At 42.8% G+C, this 14,310-nt stretch overlaps 1 protein-coding gene across 3 annotated transcripts in view; it reads right to left on the bottom strand.

The window, feature by feature from the left end:
• Window positions 1-4,253: 4,253 nt before the first annotated feature.
• Window positions 4,254-14,310, bottom strand: part of RNASEH2B (ribonuclease H2 subunit B) — a 59,901-nt gene continuing 49,844 nt past the window's right edge. For all 3 annotated transcript variants that reach the window (XM_065902156.1, XM_065902153.1, XM_065902155.1), the window contains exons 10-11: window positions 7,093-7,173; window positions 4,254-4,687 (exon numbers count right to left, since the gene is read on the bottom strand). In XM_065902156.1, coding sequence (XP_065758228.1) covers window positions 4,580-4,687; window positions 7,093-7,173 — 189 coding nt within the window. In that variant the 3' untranslated portion in view covers window positions 4,254-4,579. The remainder of the gene's footprint in view (window positions 4,688-7,092; window positions 7,174-14,310) is intronic.

Here is a 14,310-nt window from a genome sequence, read left to right as displayed (position 1 = left end):
ATCACTGCAGATGGTGATTGCAGTCATGAAATTAAAACAAAACTCCTTGGAAGGAAAGTTATGCCCAACCTGGACAGCATATTAAAAAGCAGAGACATTACTTTGGAACAAGGGCCCTTCTAATCAAAGCTATGGTTTTTCCAGTGGTCATGTATGGATGTGAGAGTTGGACTGTGAAGAAAGCTGAGTGTTGAAGAACTGATGCTTTTGAACTGTGGTGTTGAAGAAGACTCTTGAGAATCCCTTGGACTGCAAGGAGATCCAATCAGTCCGTCCTAAAGGAGATCAGTCCTGAGTGTTCATTGGAAGGACTGATGTTGAAGCTGAAACTCCAATACTTCGGCCACCTGATATGAAGAGCTGACTCACATGAAAAGACCCTGATGCTGGGAAAGATTGAAGGCAGGAGGAGAAGGGGCTGACAGAGGATGAGATGGTTGGATGGCATCACTGACTCAGTGGACATGAGTTTGGATAAAGTCCGGGAGTTGGTGATGGACAGGGAGGCCTGGCATGCTGTGGTTCATGGGGTCGCAAAGAGTCGGACACGACTAACTGACCGAACTGAACTGAACTGAACTGTATTACTGTAAGGATCCTGGTTTTAACTGTACTGGTTACATAGGATGTTATGGTTAGAGGAAGCTGAGTAAAGGGTATATGTAAACTCTACTTTTTTGCAACTTTTCTATAAGTCTAGAATTATTTCAAAATATAAAGACAAAAGAGAAGAAATAAGCACAGAAATGTCATCGATTTAAGCAGCTATTGCCAATGTAGGAGATATAAGAGACAGGGGCTTGATCCCTGGGTTGGGAAGATCCCCTGGAGGAGGGCATGGCAACCCACTCCAGCATTCGTGCCTAGAGAATTCCATGGACAGAGGATCCTGGTGAGTTATAGTGCACAGGGTCACAAATAGCTGGACATGACTGAAGTGACTTAGCACACATGCATTGTAACTATAACAAACTATTTGCAGGAAAACACAATGAGGAGAGAAATGGGAAGATTAAAAAAAAAAAAATGGAACATCTAGAGAAGAAACTCCAATATATGAAATAAAAACTCACTAACTGAGGTTAATAGAAGATGAAACGCTAAAGACAAGGTAAAATTGAACATGAAGAAGAACAGAAATCAATGAAAGGATCTATGGGACATCAAGTGGTTTAGCATACCTGTGACTGGAGTCCCAAAAACCAAGGGGGTGAAGCGAAAAAGGGGGGCAGGTGAAGAACAGAATAGTATTTAAGGAAATACTGGCCAGAAATGTTGCCAATGTGATGAGAATAATCAAGAAAACAGAGACACAAATAACCAAAGCAGGTACGAAAGAAGGACTATCACTATAGGTTCACAGACAAAAAAATAAAAAGCAACTTCTGCCAATAAATCTGACACTAGATGAAATAGATACCTTGCTTTAAAAACTAAAACTGGCACATGAAAAACGAGAAAATCAGAACAGTTCTACGTCTAGTATAGAAATTGAACTAGTAGTTAAAAAAATTTCTCAGAAAATATAAAAAATCACAGGCCAAATGGCTTTACTGGTGAATTACGTCCAACATAAAAACAATACTAATCCCACAACGTTTTCAGAAAACAGGTGATGAGATAATATTCCCCAACTCATTTAATAAAGCCAGTGTTACTCTGATACCAAAACTAGACAAAATCATTACCAGTAAGGAAAACTAGATCAATATCCCTCATGAACAGGGATACAAAAACCCTTAACAAAATATTAGGCAGTAAAACACAATACTAAATATGAAAAGACCAAGTAGAGTTTATCCCAGGAATGTGAAGTTCAACATTCAAAAATCAATCATTATATTTCACATACTGAAGGATGTTGTTCAGTTGTTCAGTCGTGTCTGACTCTTTGTGACCCCTTGGACTGCAGCACACCAGACTTCCCTGTCCTTCACTATCTCCTGGATTTTGCTCAAATACTTGTCCACTGAGTTGGTGATGCCATCCAACCATCTCATCCTGTGGCCCCCTTCTCCTGCCTTCAATCTTTCCCAGTATCAGGGTCTTTTCCAATGAGTTGGCTCTTCCCATCAGGTGGCCAAAGTATTGGAGCTTCCGCTTTTAGCATCAGTCCATCCAATGAATATCCAGGGTTGATTTCCTTTAGGATTGACTGGTTTGATCTCCTTGCTGTCCAAGGGACTCTCAAGAGTTTTCTCCAGCACAATTTGAAAGCATCAATTCTATAGCACTCAGTCTTCATGATCCAACTCTCACATCTATAAATGACCACTGGGAAAACTATAGCTTTGACTAAGTGGACCTTTGTTGGCAAAGTGATATCTCTGCTTTTTAATAGGCTGTCTAGGTTTGTCATAGCTTTTCTTCCAAGGAGCAAGCGTCTTTTAATTTCTTGGCTGCAGTCAGCACACACAGTGATTTTGGAGCACAAGAAAATAAAGTCTGTGACTGTTTCCACTTTCTCCCCTTCTGTTTGTCATGAAGTAATGGGATCTTAGTTTTTTGAATGTTGAGTTTTAAGCCAGCTTTTTCACTCTCCTCTTTTACCCTCATCAAGAGGCTCTTTAGTTCCTCTTCACCACGGGCAGGCTCCTCTGTTCTTGGGATTTCCCAGGCAAGAATGCTGGAATGGATTGCCATTTCTTCCTCCAGGAGGTCTTCCTTGACCCAGGTATGGAACCCACGTTCTCCTGTGTCTCCTGCATCGGCACACAGGTTCTTCTCCACCTGGGTAGCCCTACTGAAAGATATTCCTTTACTAAAGGAACACTGTGTGATCATCAATAGATGATGAAAAATTATTTGACAAAATTCAATACCCGTTCATGATTCTGTTCTCAGTGAACAGAAGAGAGCTTCTATAGCATGATAAAGGAAATCTACAAAAAAATCACACACATAGATCAATAGTAGCAATGAGCACAACTCTTGCCTAGATCTTGGTTTCTAAATACCATTCTTTTCTAAAAGGAACCCTGACTCCTTAGGAAAAAGGCTGATTCCAGGGCTTGGATAGGGAAAATACAACAAGAGCCTGGAATACCCTCTTGCAAAAGAAATAATGGAAGTATTTAAAAATGAGGGAAACACAGCAAAAAGATTCAGTGGCCAGCTTGAAGGGACTCTTGCTGACCCTTTTGGGACAATATGAGGAACAGAATATTGTAATTTAACTCACTGGATAAAATAACCTGCAAGTCCATATTGATATAAAGTCATAAATGAATAAATAAATGGAGTGCCAACTAAATGTAAAAGGAATGAATATGGAATATGGAAGTAATGATGGGGTTGGAAAAACATGTAGGTGAGTGCTGGATGAGGAATAGAGTACTTCTAAGTCCCAGAGTATTTGGCCACAAATTACTTATTAACTGCAAAGAGAAAAATAACATTATGGTGAATGAACCTGGTGGACACCACCTTAATTAAGTGATTAAAGTTAACATCTCTAGTATTGGGTCATGTGACTCTTGACTTGACACAGTGCATTAAGACAGACACCGCATTACTTCTGTGGGTGCTCAAAAGGTAAACTAATCAAGGGTATTCGAGGGAAACTGTAAGGAGGGCCTCAAATAAAACATAACTCTTAACTTGTAGGTTGTGGGGGTTTTTCTTCAATTAAGATTACTAATCAGGAAAATATAAATTAAAGTCACACTAATATGCCTTTTTTCCCCACTAACTTCAAAGATACTGTTCAAAGATACATACCATCATTTTTAGAGTGCAAGATCCTGTAACCTTTCTGTGAAATATATTCCCACAAGTATATACTTGAAAAACCTGGTTATGAATCAGTAAGCCCACATCTAAAAAAAATAGGGCCATGATTATTAAATAATGAAACACTCAAATAATTAAAAATTAATGTCATTAAAAAGTATATTTATGAAGAATAGTAGCCTAGGAAAATGCTCATCAAATGACATCAAGAAAAAAGGTTATAAAATTACTACTATAATTCATTTAAAAATTATTATAGAAGAAAATGCATCATATTATCTTCAGGTAATAGTCAGGAGATTATAATTTCTATTGTATACTTTTATCTGTTTTCTACAAAGAACATATATTCATAAAACAGAAAAATATATTAAACAAAAGACTTACCAAAAATTAAAGACTTTTAAAAATTAGTAGTTAATCTGATAGTTGTGTTATCTGATTTCTGTCTGTATACTGAAAACCATATTGCCAAAGCTACCATGTGCAAAGTGGCATAAAATAACAGGCACACACTCAAACATTGTCACATGTCAGTTTATTGAGGAATTTGTGGTGCTAAAGGCTAATTCTACTCACTTGATTACTTTTCATGATGTCAAATAAAACTCCAAAGGCTATAAACCATAATGTTTCACAATTACTTTCCCATATTTTGTTCAGGAAACACAAAATTCAAATACAAAGAAATGTTCGAGTGAATCTGAAAATTGCCCTCATCCTACCTTTTTTCAAAAGGTGGTAATTAAGGGTTTGGAAGCATAGTAGCAAGGAGGAAGGATGAAAGTGGGACATGAAGAAGGCAGGTATTTTTGCTCAATTTCACTTTCAAAGGTTCAAATCTTTCCTATTTTTTTTTAACATGTTTTGCACCAAAAAAGGAATCAATACTTTTCATTCCACTCTTGTCAACTTTAGCCAAAGCCTTCTGAGCTGCGGTCATTTTGCTATTTTTCTGTTAATGAAAATAAGAGAGAAAAATCATTACAAATGTAACACTTATAAATTGCACATGCAAATCATACAAGACCATGCATGTCTCAAGGTTCGTTCAGGGAGGTAAGCATGCTGCTAAAAACATGCCTCATGAGTGATTCTTTATAAAAGTTATGATTTCTGCTCAGAATTCATACCTGAGACAAAGTGTGTCAACAGGCAGGAGATAAAACTGCTGCCTTCTAAGGAGTGGAATGTTACAACTGATGGTTTACTTGCGGGGAGAAAATTCTGGAGGGTGTATTAAGTGCAATAACAAACAATGGAACTGACACAGGCAGCAACTGTCAGAGGGAGGAATTATAGCCTTGCATTACGTGATGAATAATTCACAGCCCGCTACCATCTGATTCCACTCGGAGGCCCTGACCGAGGACAGGGCGGTCACATTCACAGGATAACCTGTGCCGCACAGCGCCCAGGACCAGCAGGACGGCTGGCCCTTTTCCTCCAACCACGAAAAACACCTTCCAAAAAGCTGGCTCCAAATAACTCTGTCTTTTAAAATTCTACCTCTTCCTGGTCACTGTTTTTGTTTGGTTTTGTTTTGCCATGCATGTCCTATAACAAAGCACTGGCAGAAGGGAAACAGCAGCTGATTGTACTTCAGTGTTCAGCAGACGCATAAGTGATGAGATTCAGCAAAGAAGAAATCGTCTGTCTCGCGGCGAGCTGTGAGACAAACTCACTGCCAAAGTATCTTTTAAGGGCACAGTCAGTATATGATCCCTGGAAACTTGCTTCTTACATTCTGTCACTTATAATTTACTAGACTTATGTTTTGGCTGGATGGGGAAGAGGGACAGTCTCTCTGAGACAAGTGATCCTCTGTCCCCTGCACTTAACTCACATCCTGGTTCAAGCTCGCAGCTCACTGGTGCTGTGCCCAAGGCGACACGCTGGGAAGCAGCACTCAGAAGGGTGGGGCGGAAATATTCCTCACGGAGAAACTGAAGAACATCCCTGCTACAGAAGGCCCTGACATAACCAGCTATTGAGCCAGATCTCAAGTTGGATTATTCCCTGATATGCCATGCCTAGATAAATTACGTGTAAAGAATACAATTTCTAGAAACCATGAAACCTAAGGGAGAGTAAGTGTTGCTAAAATCTAAGTGGAATTAATTTATCTTGGGGCAGGCAAGGCCTAAGCCTAAAAATAATGAGAAAATCATAAAAAAAAACTTCTATATTTAATCCTCAGAAAAGCTTAAAAAACAGTTCAAAAGTTGAATGAAAAGGCTAAAACAATTGGAAAATGATTTGTACTTTACATGTCATGAAAAGTGTAACTAGCCTTAATTTAGATTGAGCTCTTACAAATCAACAAGAAAAACATCACTATCCTAATGTAAAATCAGGCAAGAGACATGAACTGACAACCAGTAAAACTGCAGATAGGTAATAAGCATTTGGAAAAATAACCTTTCTACCCAAAGAAATGTAACCTAATTAGACAGGCAAAATTCTCAAGAATAAAACCAATACTCAATGCTGTCAAGACTGTGAGATGAACACTCATCAGCAGTAATGGCTGGGGGGATAACTTTCTGCTACCTTTTTGGAAAACTTCTTAGCTATGTATGTGTCGCAGTAATGATGGAAAGAGCTCGTGTTTTCTAAGCCTTTGCTCTTAGTTTTAAATTGTGTCTAATGAAATAGAGATGCAAACTGTAAGTAAGAATGTTTTACCACTCCATTAAGACAAAAGAAGCAGAATAACATGTGTCCAAAAATAGGGGAATTAAATAGATTATATTCTACATGGTGAAATAAGATAACAGTGACTGAATACCATGAGACCATTTATAATTTTTCAAAGAAAGCTTAATGACAACAATATTTTTACAATACAGAGCTAAATGAAAAGGGCACAACTCCAATACATATGTATGCCAATTCTGAAAGCTACATATGTATTTATAATGATGTGAAGGATAAAATTTAGTAAGCAATGTTATGAAAATATTTGCTGAGGTGACTGCTGAATTATGGGGTTGTTAATAATTGTTATTATCATAATTTCTGGGAAGCTACTAGGCAGTTGAGTTGACAAAACATTACCTTTAAAACCCCTTCCTCTGCCCCATCCTACCACTCTGGATATACTATACTATGAAGCTTAGGCACACTCTTGCTAATAACTCTGCCTTTCTTTATCTGTAAAAAGGTCTTCCTTGCTTGATACTTTCACTATCACTCACAATTCTGAAATAGTTCTAAAGTCACTGAAACTCAAGTTAATAATTCTTAATGGTTAAAACGATAAAATCACAGTCAAGCATGCAATCGTTCCTGGAAGTCCCCACGCAGCAGCATCAGCCATGGGATTCAGGAGTATGCCGCTAACACCCGGACACGTACCTTCACAGTCTTGAAATCTTTGGAGTTAAACTTAGTGTAATCTTCTTTTGCCTTTACGGGCTCATCTGATAACTTTGCTTTCTGTAATGTTAGAGCAGTGAACTGTCAAATGTCACCTTGACACATCAATCCATTAAAAAAAACAAAACACCAAACATGAATCGTTTGGACCCCTGTGGCAGCCAAATGGAGCTGCAGACTCTGCAGAGGGCTTATTCTTTACAAGTCCCTTCACTTTTTGCCACTTCTCTAGGAACGATCTAAGCCAGACGTTCCTTCTGAGAAGCAGCTTTGGTGGTGAGAGGGTGTGAGCAGGCAAGCCCATGACCCAGTCCTGAGGTTGTCTAGCAGTATGATCACATACTACATGTAACAGGGACGGGGGCATCCAGATGAACGCTGACTTCCAGGACAGTGTAAGGGGGCGCAAGCAGACACATAAATCAAAGAAGAGAATTTCCTTTATGGTGGCCAGGGGTCCAGCCAGAACCCCCTTTATTCACCTGCAGGACCAGTGTGAGGTCCAGGAGCATGGGAACAGTATTCTTATCATTACCATCTTCGTGTCCTTTCAGTTTATCTCATTTTATCCACACAAGAACAACCTTGCAAAGCAAGCAGGCAGCGGAGGGAAGCACAAAGGTTACGTGAACTGGCTTAAGGTCGCCCAGCAGAGGACGAGAGGAGATCTCACCTTTTGTACAGGTGCTCTTTGCATGGGACCCAATGCAACTAAGTCAGCTGTTACCTCCTGCTTTCACCTTTCACATGAGCAGTTTGCAGTCAACAAATGTGAGAATCAGGTCAAGAGCTAGACTGTGGCCTTTATGTTCACGGTATAGTAGGAATCGTGACATGCTTATTTCATAGAAGGCACATGGCAGGCAGGCGAGTCTTGATGTTTCATGTGGGAACTGACTGCACTCGGATCACAACTTGGACTCTTTACAGATTTTCAAGCTCTCTGTGGAGACGCTGACATGACCCAACATGGACCCACACTAGGAAATGCAGGTTCGTTCCCAGCTTCACTCTTCTCACCAAGCTTTCACTAAACAAAGAACTGTAAAGTTGGAGCTAAAAGATGCCACAGCACATGTATAACACAAGTGGGTAAAATGACACATCTTGAAATTCACCACCAGCATACCACTGAATGTGCTGGGAAAACATATTAACTGTAACATCTACTTAAATTTTTGTTATTTAAAAGACTGGATCACTGCAGATTTAGGGGAATGCTTCAGAAGAAATAGAAAAGTGGTTCAGAAAGACAGTAACAATGCATCTGACTAAATGGGTACAGCTCTGGAAAGAGAAGGGTAGACAGTAGATAATACATGAATTAATGCTAAGATTGGTCTTATCATTCCTACAAGTAATTTGCAAAGAAAACTCAGCCACATCCCCACATCCACTGATTGTATTCAGCTCTATGAGCTGACACTGGCAAAGTCAAAAGATGGAAGGGGGTGAGGTTTGGAAGCTGGTCTCAACATAGGCAAACTTAAGAGTTATAAAATAATGTGAAACATATTAAGGCAAAAGAGATGCAAAGATACCTAATGGCCACTGGAATGTTATTTTCTGCAAATGATCAACTATATTTCTGTAAGAATCGAGCAAGTCCTGGACACGGATGGGAAAGTTAATAGACATTATCCTGCTCTTGTTTAAACTACGGTACATCATCCAGTGCAGTTTGCGATGTACACGCTAGAGCCCCAGGAAGACCCAATAGAGCAGGAAACCTCAGAAAGCCACTAAAATAATCCAGAAGATGAAGCTCAGATGTAGGAGAAATCCGGGCTTAGCAAAGTACTGCCCACAGGCCATCTGTCTATTTTTACAAATGAAGATTTACTGGAATACAGCTGTATTGATTCATTTATGAATTGTTTGTGGCCGTCTTTGTGAGGTCAGACGGTAGGTTCTTGTTTTCTTGCAGAAAGAATTTGGGAGATGAGACTCGGAGGCCAAGTAAGCAAAGATGTATTGAGTGACAGTACACGCTCAGGAGGGAGTGTGGGCAGGCTCAAGGGACACAGTGAGGTCCTTTCGGCAAGCTGGTTATACGGGGTGTGAAGGATTGTGTGGAATATTTACCCAGGAGGAAGGGGCTTGGGGGGTAATTTCTGGGTTATTGTCCCAGCTCCACCTTCCCAAAAGGAGGGCAAGTTTCTGTCCTTATGCGGTCTTGCTTGGATCTGTCATGGCACAGGTGCATGGTGGGTAGTGCTCTGTGCAATGCTAATTCTGTTGTAATGTGGGCACAGTGAGAAAAAGGTTACATTCGGATCAGAGGTTTCTGCATTTCTTTCTTTGCCTCTGGGCCCTTGTTCTCACAAGATGTGTGGTCTCCTGTTAGCCCAGAGGTTCCCACTTTTCTGTGTTTGCTCCAGGACCCCTGTCATTGCAAGATGTATTATGGTCACCTGACCCATGCCTCCTTCTCTGCTCATGTCTGGCTAGTGGTCTGCTCTAACATTTCCCTTCTCAAGGAATCTGCGCCCTTCAGATATTTTTAAGGGTCAGAGGGTCCATGATCTGTCTTCTGGAGCTGCCTCAAGCTGAGCGGGGGCATTGTGCCTGCCTGTGGGGCCCAGATCACCTTGCCCTCTGTCAGAGATGAGGTCTCGGGTCCTTGACAGTGGCAGAGAGCGGGGAGTAGACGGAGGCTGAAGCCCCGTCCCGTGGATGTTGGTGGTGCCCACTGTCATGGAGGATGGGTTGAAATCCCTGGTATATCGTCATCTGTAGGTGACACTGTTGTAACCTGAAGAAACGAACTTAACAAGCAGGTTAAAAAGGGATGGGGCCAAAAATCAGCAAACCCATTATTGTGATCAGAGATCCAAGCAGGGGCAGGAACCAGGTTGTATTTGATAACACCCCTCTGACTACAGGCCACATGGGGTTGGCACTGGGGTTACCTTTCCTGAAAGTGTGTAGCCTTTGGGCCTGTTCATATGTCTTTTGGGTACCTTCTTCCATCTGGCCAGTGGTGTTGAGGCAGGTGCAGCACAATTTATTGATAACTTCACAGACCCTCCCTGTTCAGCTGGGAGACAGTTCAGGGCTATCTGTTCCCCATCACTACATCTGCTATGGAATTAAGGGATCCCCTGTGACCCTGGCCAGAGGGGATAGAATATCTGACAAGTTACAAAGTGCTGCCTCAAGGTAGGCAAGCACACCCCTCTCCATGAAATCGCCCCTTGGATTTGTCCCTGATTAGTTACTTAGTATGGAGAAGGAAATGGCAACCCACTCCAGTGTTCTTGCCTAGAGAATCCCAGGGATGGCGGAGCCTGGTGGGCTGCCGTCTGTCTATGGGGTTGCACAGAGTCGGACACGACTGAAGTGACTTAGCAGCAGCAGTTACTTAGTAACTATGGGCTTCCCTGGTGGCTCAGAGGTTAAAGCCTCTGTCTGCAGTGTGGGAGACCTGTGTTTGATCCCTGGGTTGGAAGATCCCCTGGAGAAGGAAATGGCAACGTCCTCCAGAATTCTTGCCTGGAGAATCCCATGGACGGAGGAGCCTGGTGGGCTACAGTTCACGGGGTCGCAGAGAGTCGGACACGACTGAGGGACTTCACTTACTTAGTTACTTGGTGAGCTCACCAGTCCTGGTGTCCACCAAAGTATCTGAAGGAACAAAGGGCCTACCGACCACCAGTCATTTCAAAGGGGCTGAGCCTTGGCCCTGTTTTGGGTGCTGCCCTGATTCTCAGGAGGGCTGTGGGTAAAAGCTTTGTCCACGGTTCTGGTGTCTCTTGACAAAGTTTAGCCAGGGTTCTTTTGAAAGTCTGATTTGCCTTTTCCACTTTCCCTGACTGAGGCCTCCAGGCAGTGTGGAGGTGGGGGCAAATGTCTAGGGCTGGAGAAACTAGTTGGGTGACCCGAGCCACAAAAAAGGGACTGTGGCCACTCTGTAAAGACCGTGGAAGTCTCAACTGAAGAATTATTTCCTTAAGTGATGCCTTTATTACTTCTGGGGCTCCCTCGGTCTTAGTTGGAAAGGCTTCTACTCATCTGGGAGAAATTAGGGGACACCAATGGCTGACTGGAGGCCCCCCTCACAAAATGTGAGGCAGCTGGAGGCCACTGGGTCCAACTGCTTGGAGAGATATGCCATCAGCCATGGGACTGGTCCCACCTCTGGGGCAAGAATTCCCAGGGCTAATCCCTGTTTTTCTGGGGAAAACAGAGTAAAGAGCTTGTTTAGATCTGGAATCTCTAGGGCTAGGGCACTAGTCAGGGCCATTAAAAACATTAAAAAAAATTTTTTTTTGTGGTACAAGTCACATAATACAGAACATACTATTTTAACCATATTTGATCTCTGTACAGCTCAGTGACACTAAGTACATTCACATTATCTCCATTATCCAACTCCCAGATTCATCTCTCTAAAGGAAAACTCAGTCTCCATTAAACCAACTCACCATTCCCCCTCCCTGCACCCCACCGGCATCTACCAATGTACTTTCTGACTTTATGAATTCGACTATTCTAGGTACCTCGTGTAAATGGAATCGAACAGCATTTGTCTGCACCTAAAGTATATTGGTGCATATTAAAAAGCAGAGACATTACTTTGCCAACAAAGGTCCATCTAGTCAAAGCAATGGTTTTTTAGTAGTCATGTATGGATGTGAAAGTTGGATTATAAAGAAAGCTGAGTGCTGAAACACCGATGCTTTTGAACTGTGGTGTTGGAGAAGACTCCTCAGAGTCCCTTGAATTGCAAGGAGATCCAACTAGTCAATCTTAAAGGAAATCAGTCCTGAATGTTCATTGGAAGGACTGATGCTGAAGGTGAAGCTCTAATACTTTGGTCACCTGATGCAAAGAACTGACTCACTGGAAAAGACCCTGATGCTGGGAAAGATTGATGGCGGGAGGAGAAGGGGATGACAGAGGATAAGATGGTTGGATGACATTACCGACTCAATGGAGATGAGTCTGAGTAAGCTCCGGGAGTTGGTGATAGACAGGGAGGCCTGGCATGCTGAAATCCATGGGGTCACAGTGTCGGACACGACTGAGTGACTGAACTGAGAGTATATTGGAAGGTATTTTTAAGGTTAACTAATCTGATCAAATGCTCCTGTAAGCTGACCATCCAGTCTACAGGTTCTGTGTCTAGTCCCTTCAAGTCCTCATATAATGGCTTAAGTGAAGTTCTCAGTCGTGTGCAACTCTGTGCGATCCCATGGACTGTAGCCTACCAGGGTCTTCTGTCCATGGGATTTTCCAGGCAAGAATACTGGAGTGGCTTGCCATTTCCTTCTCCAGAGGATCTTCCCGACCCAGGGATTGAACCCAGGTCTCCCGCATTGCAGGCAGACACTTTACCGTCTGAGCCACCAGGGAAGCCCCTAAAGAAAGTGGAAACTGCTCAGTCACGTTTGACTCTTTGTGACCCTATGGACTGTACAGTCCATGGAAATCTCTAGGCCACAATACTGGAGTGGGTCATTTTTCCCTTCTCCAGGGGATCTTCCCAACACAGGGATCGAACCTAGGTCTCCCACATTGCAGGCGGATTCTTTACCAGCTGAGCGCCCAGGGAAGCCCAAGGATACTGGACTAGGTACCCTATCCCTTCTCCAGCAGATCTTCCTGACCCAGGATCAAATCGGGATCTCCAGCATTGCATGGTGTGAGACAAAACCCAAGGACCTAAATCCTTCAAAACCCAGCCATTTCTAAAAAGGTTCTGAGCTGTCTCTTTGAATATGGTGGTTGTAGGTGGAGGACTGCTGTTAAAGCCGCGCTCTCCTGGGCTTAGAACATGTCCCAGGAAGGTGATTCTCTGGGAGGAAATCTGGGCCTTCTATGGGGATATCCTCTGGAGTCAGGAAACTGAGGATCTGTGCGGTGGTTTGGTCTGAGGCTTCCTTCAAGGGACTGCAAATGAGGCCACCTATGTATTGTAATAATGCCCCCATCTCTAATTTAAATGCCTTCAGTTTCTTTGCTAGGGCACTGCCAAGTAGGTGTCAGCTATCCTGGAATCCCTGGGGAAGGACAGTTCAGGTATACTGTCGGGTCACATTGGTGTCTGAATTGGCCCATTCAAAGGGAGAGAGGTACTGGGAATCAGACTGAACAGATATAGAGAAGGAGGTATCTTTAAAATCAAGGAATAGAGAAGGATGTATCTTTAAAATCAAGGACTATAAACCAGGATCTGAGAAAAGATGGAGTATAGATTGGGATGATTAGATGGAGAGGAATCACAACTCCACTGATGAGTTGAAGACCTTACACCATTCTATATGCCCCATTTCGTTTGAGGACAGGCAGGGCTGGAGTATTACAAGGAGACTGGCATAATACCAAATGCCCACATTTGATGAATTTTGCGATCCGGGTTTATGGGGAACTGACGCATAGATGGCAAGAAGATACTAGCTTCCTTCATGGTGATTTTTAACAGAGTGGCAGATTTTGCCCATCCTGGGATTCCTTGATCTGAGATCTGTGGATCTATAAGTTTTCCAATTTCTGAGGAAAATATGGGCTGGACTGTTTGAGTCTTGTATAACACATAGCTCAGCCAAAAATAGGCCTTGTTTTCATTTTCAGGGAGAGCAAAAGTTGACCCCAAGGCTGACAGAAAGTCTCTTCCCAATAATGGGCTAGGGCACTCAGGCATGACAGAGTTAGGCCCCAGAATCCAGTGAACTGGGCAGGGGCCCCTGAGAAGCAGCCTAAGTGAGGGTGGCGCTGGCTGAGGTCAAAGGCAAGGGGGCACGGACGCTGGTATTTCCCTGAGGTCTGCCTACTGCTTCTCAGGGGGGTGGGGGGTGAGGGGGCGAGGGCACTCTGCTACACTTCTGGCACAGAAGAGTAAAGAGGGTTACATGGAGCCGGAGGGGCTGACGATGGCGAAAGAGTATCAGGACTTGGGTTTTCTGCCCAAGACTTATTTTCCTCCAGAGATGCTACCAAGAGGGTTTTTGTGTAATCTGAACCAGTCCCAAATGACAAGCGTCCCCAACACAGGACGTGCATAGCTCTGGATTCTCTCTTAGGGTCATAAAGGCCTGAATGTAAGGAAGCTCTATCTAATTTCCCTGCCTTTCACAAAATCTAATCGTAGGGTGGTATTATTGTTGAGGCTTCCATTTTCCAGCCAGGCTTCCTTGTCCTCAAGTTTACACCGGGGCCCGGCTGTATTACAAAGGAGACGAGCTTTTCCTGTAT

This window comes from Muntiacus reevesi, chromosome 11 (genome assembly GCF_963930625.1).
Source record: "Muntiacus reevesi chromosome 11, mMunRee1.1, whole genome shotgun sequence".
Taxonomy (NCBI): domain Eukaryota; kingdom Metazoa; phylum Chordata; class Mammalia; order Artiodactyla; family Cervidae; genus Muntiacus; species Muntiacus reevesi.
Note: the sequence above shows the minus strand (reverse complement) of the source record. Positions and strands in the feature narration are given on the sequence as shown.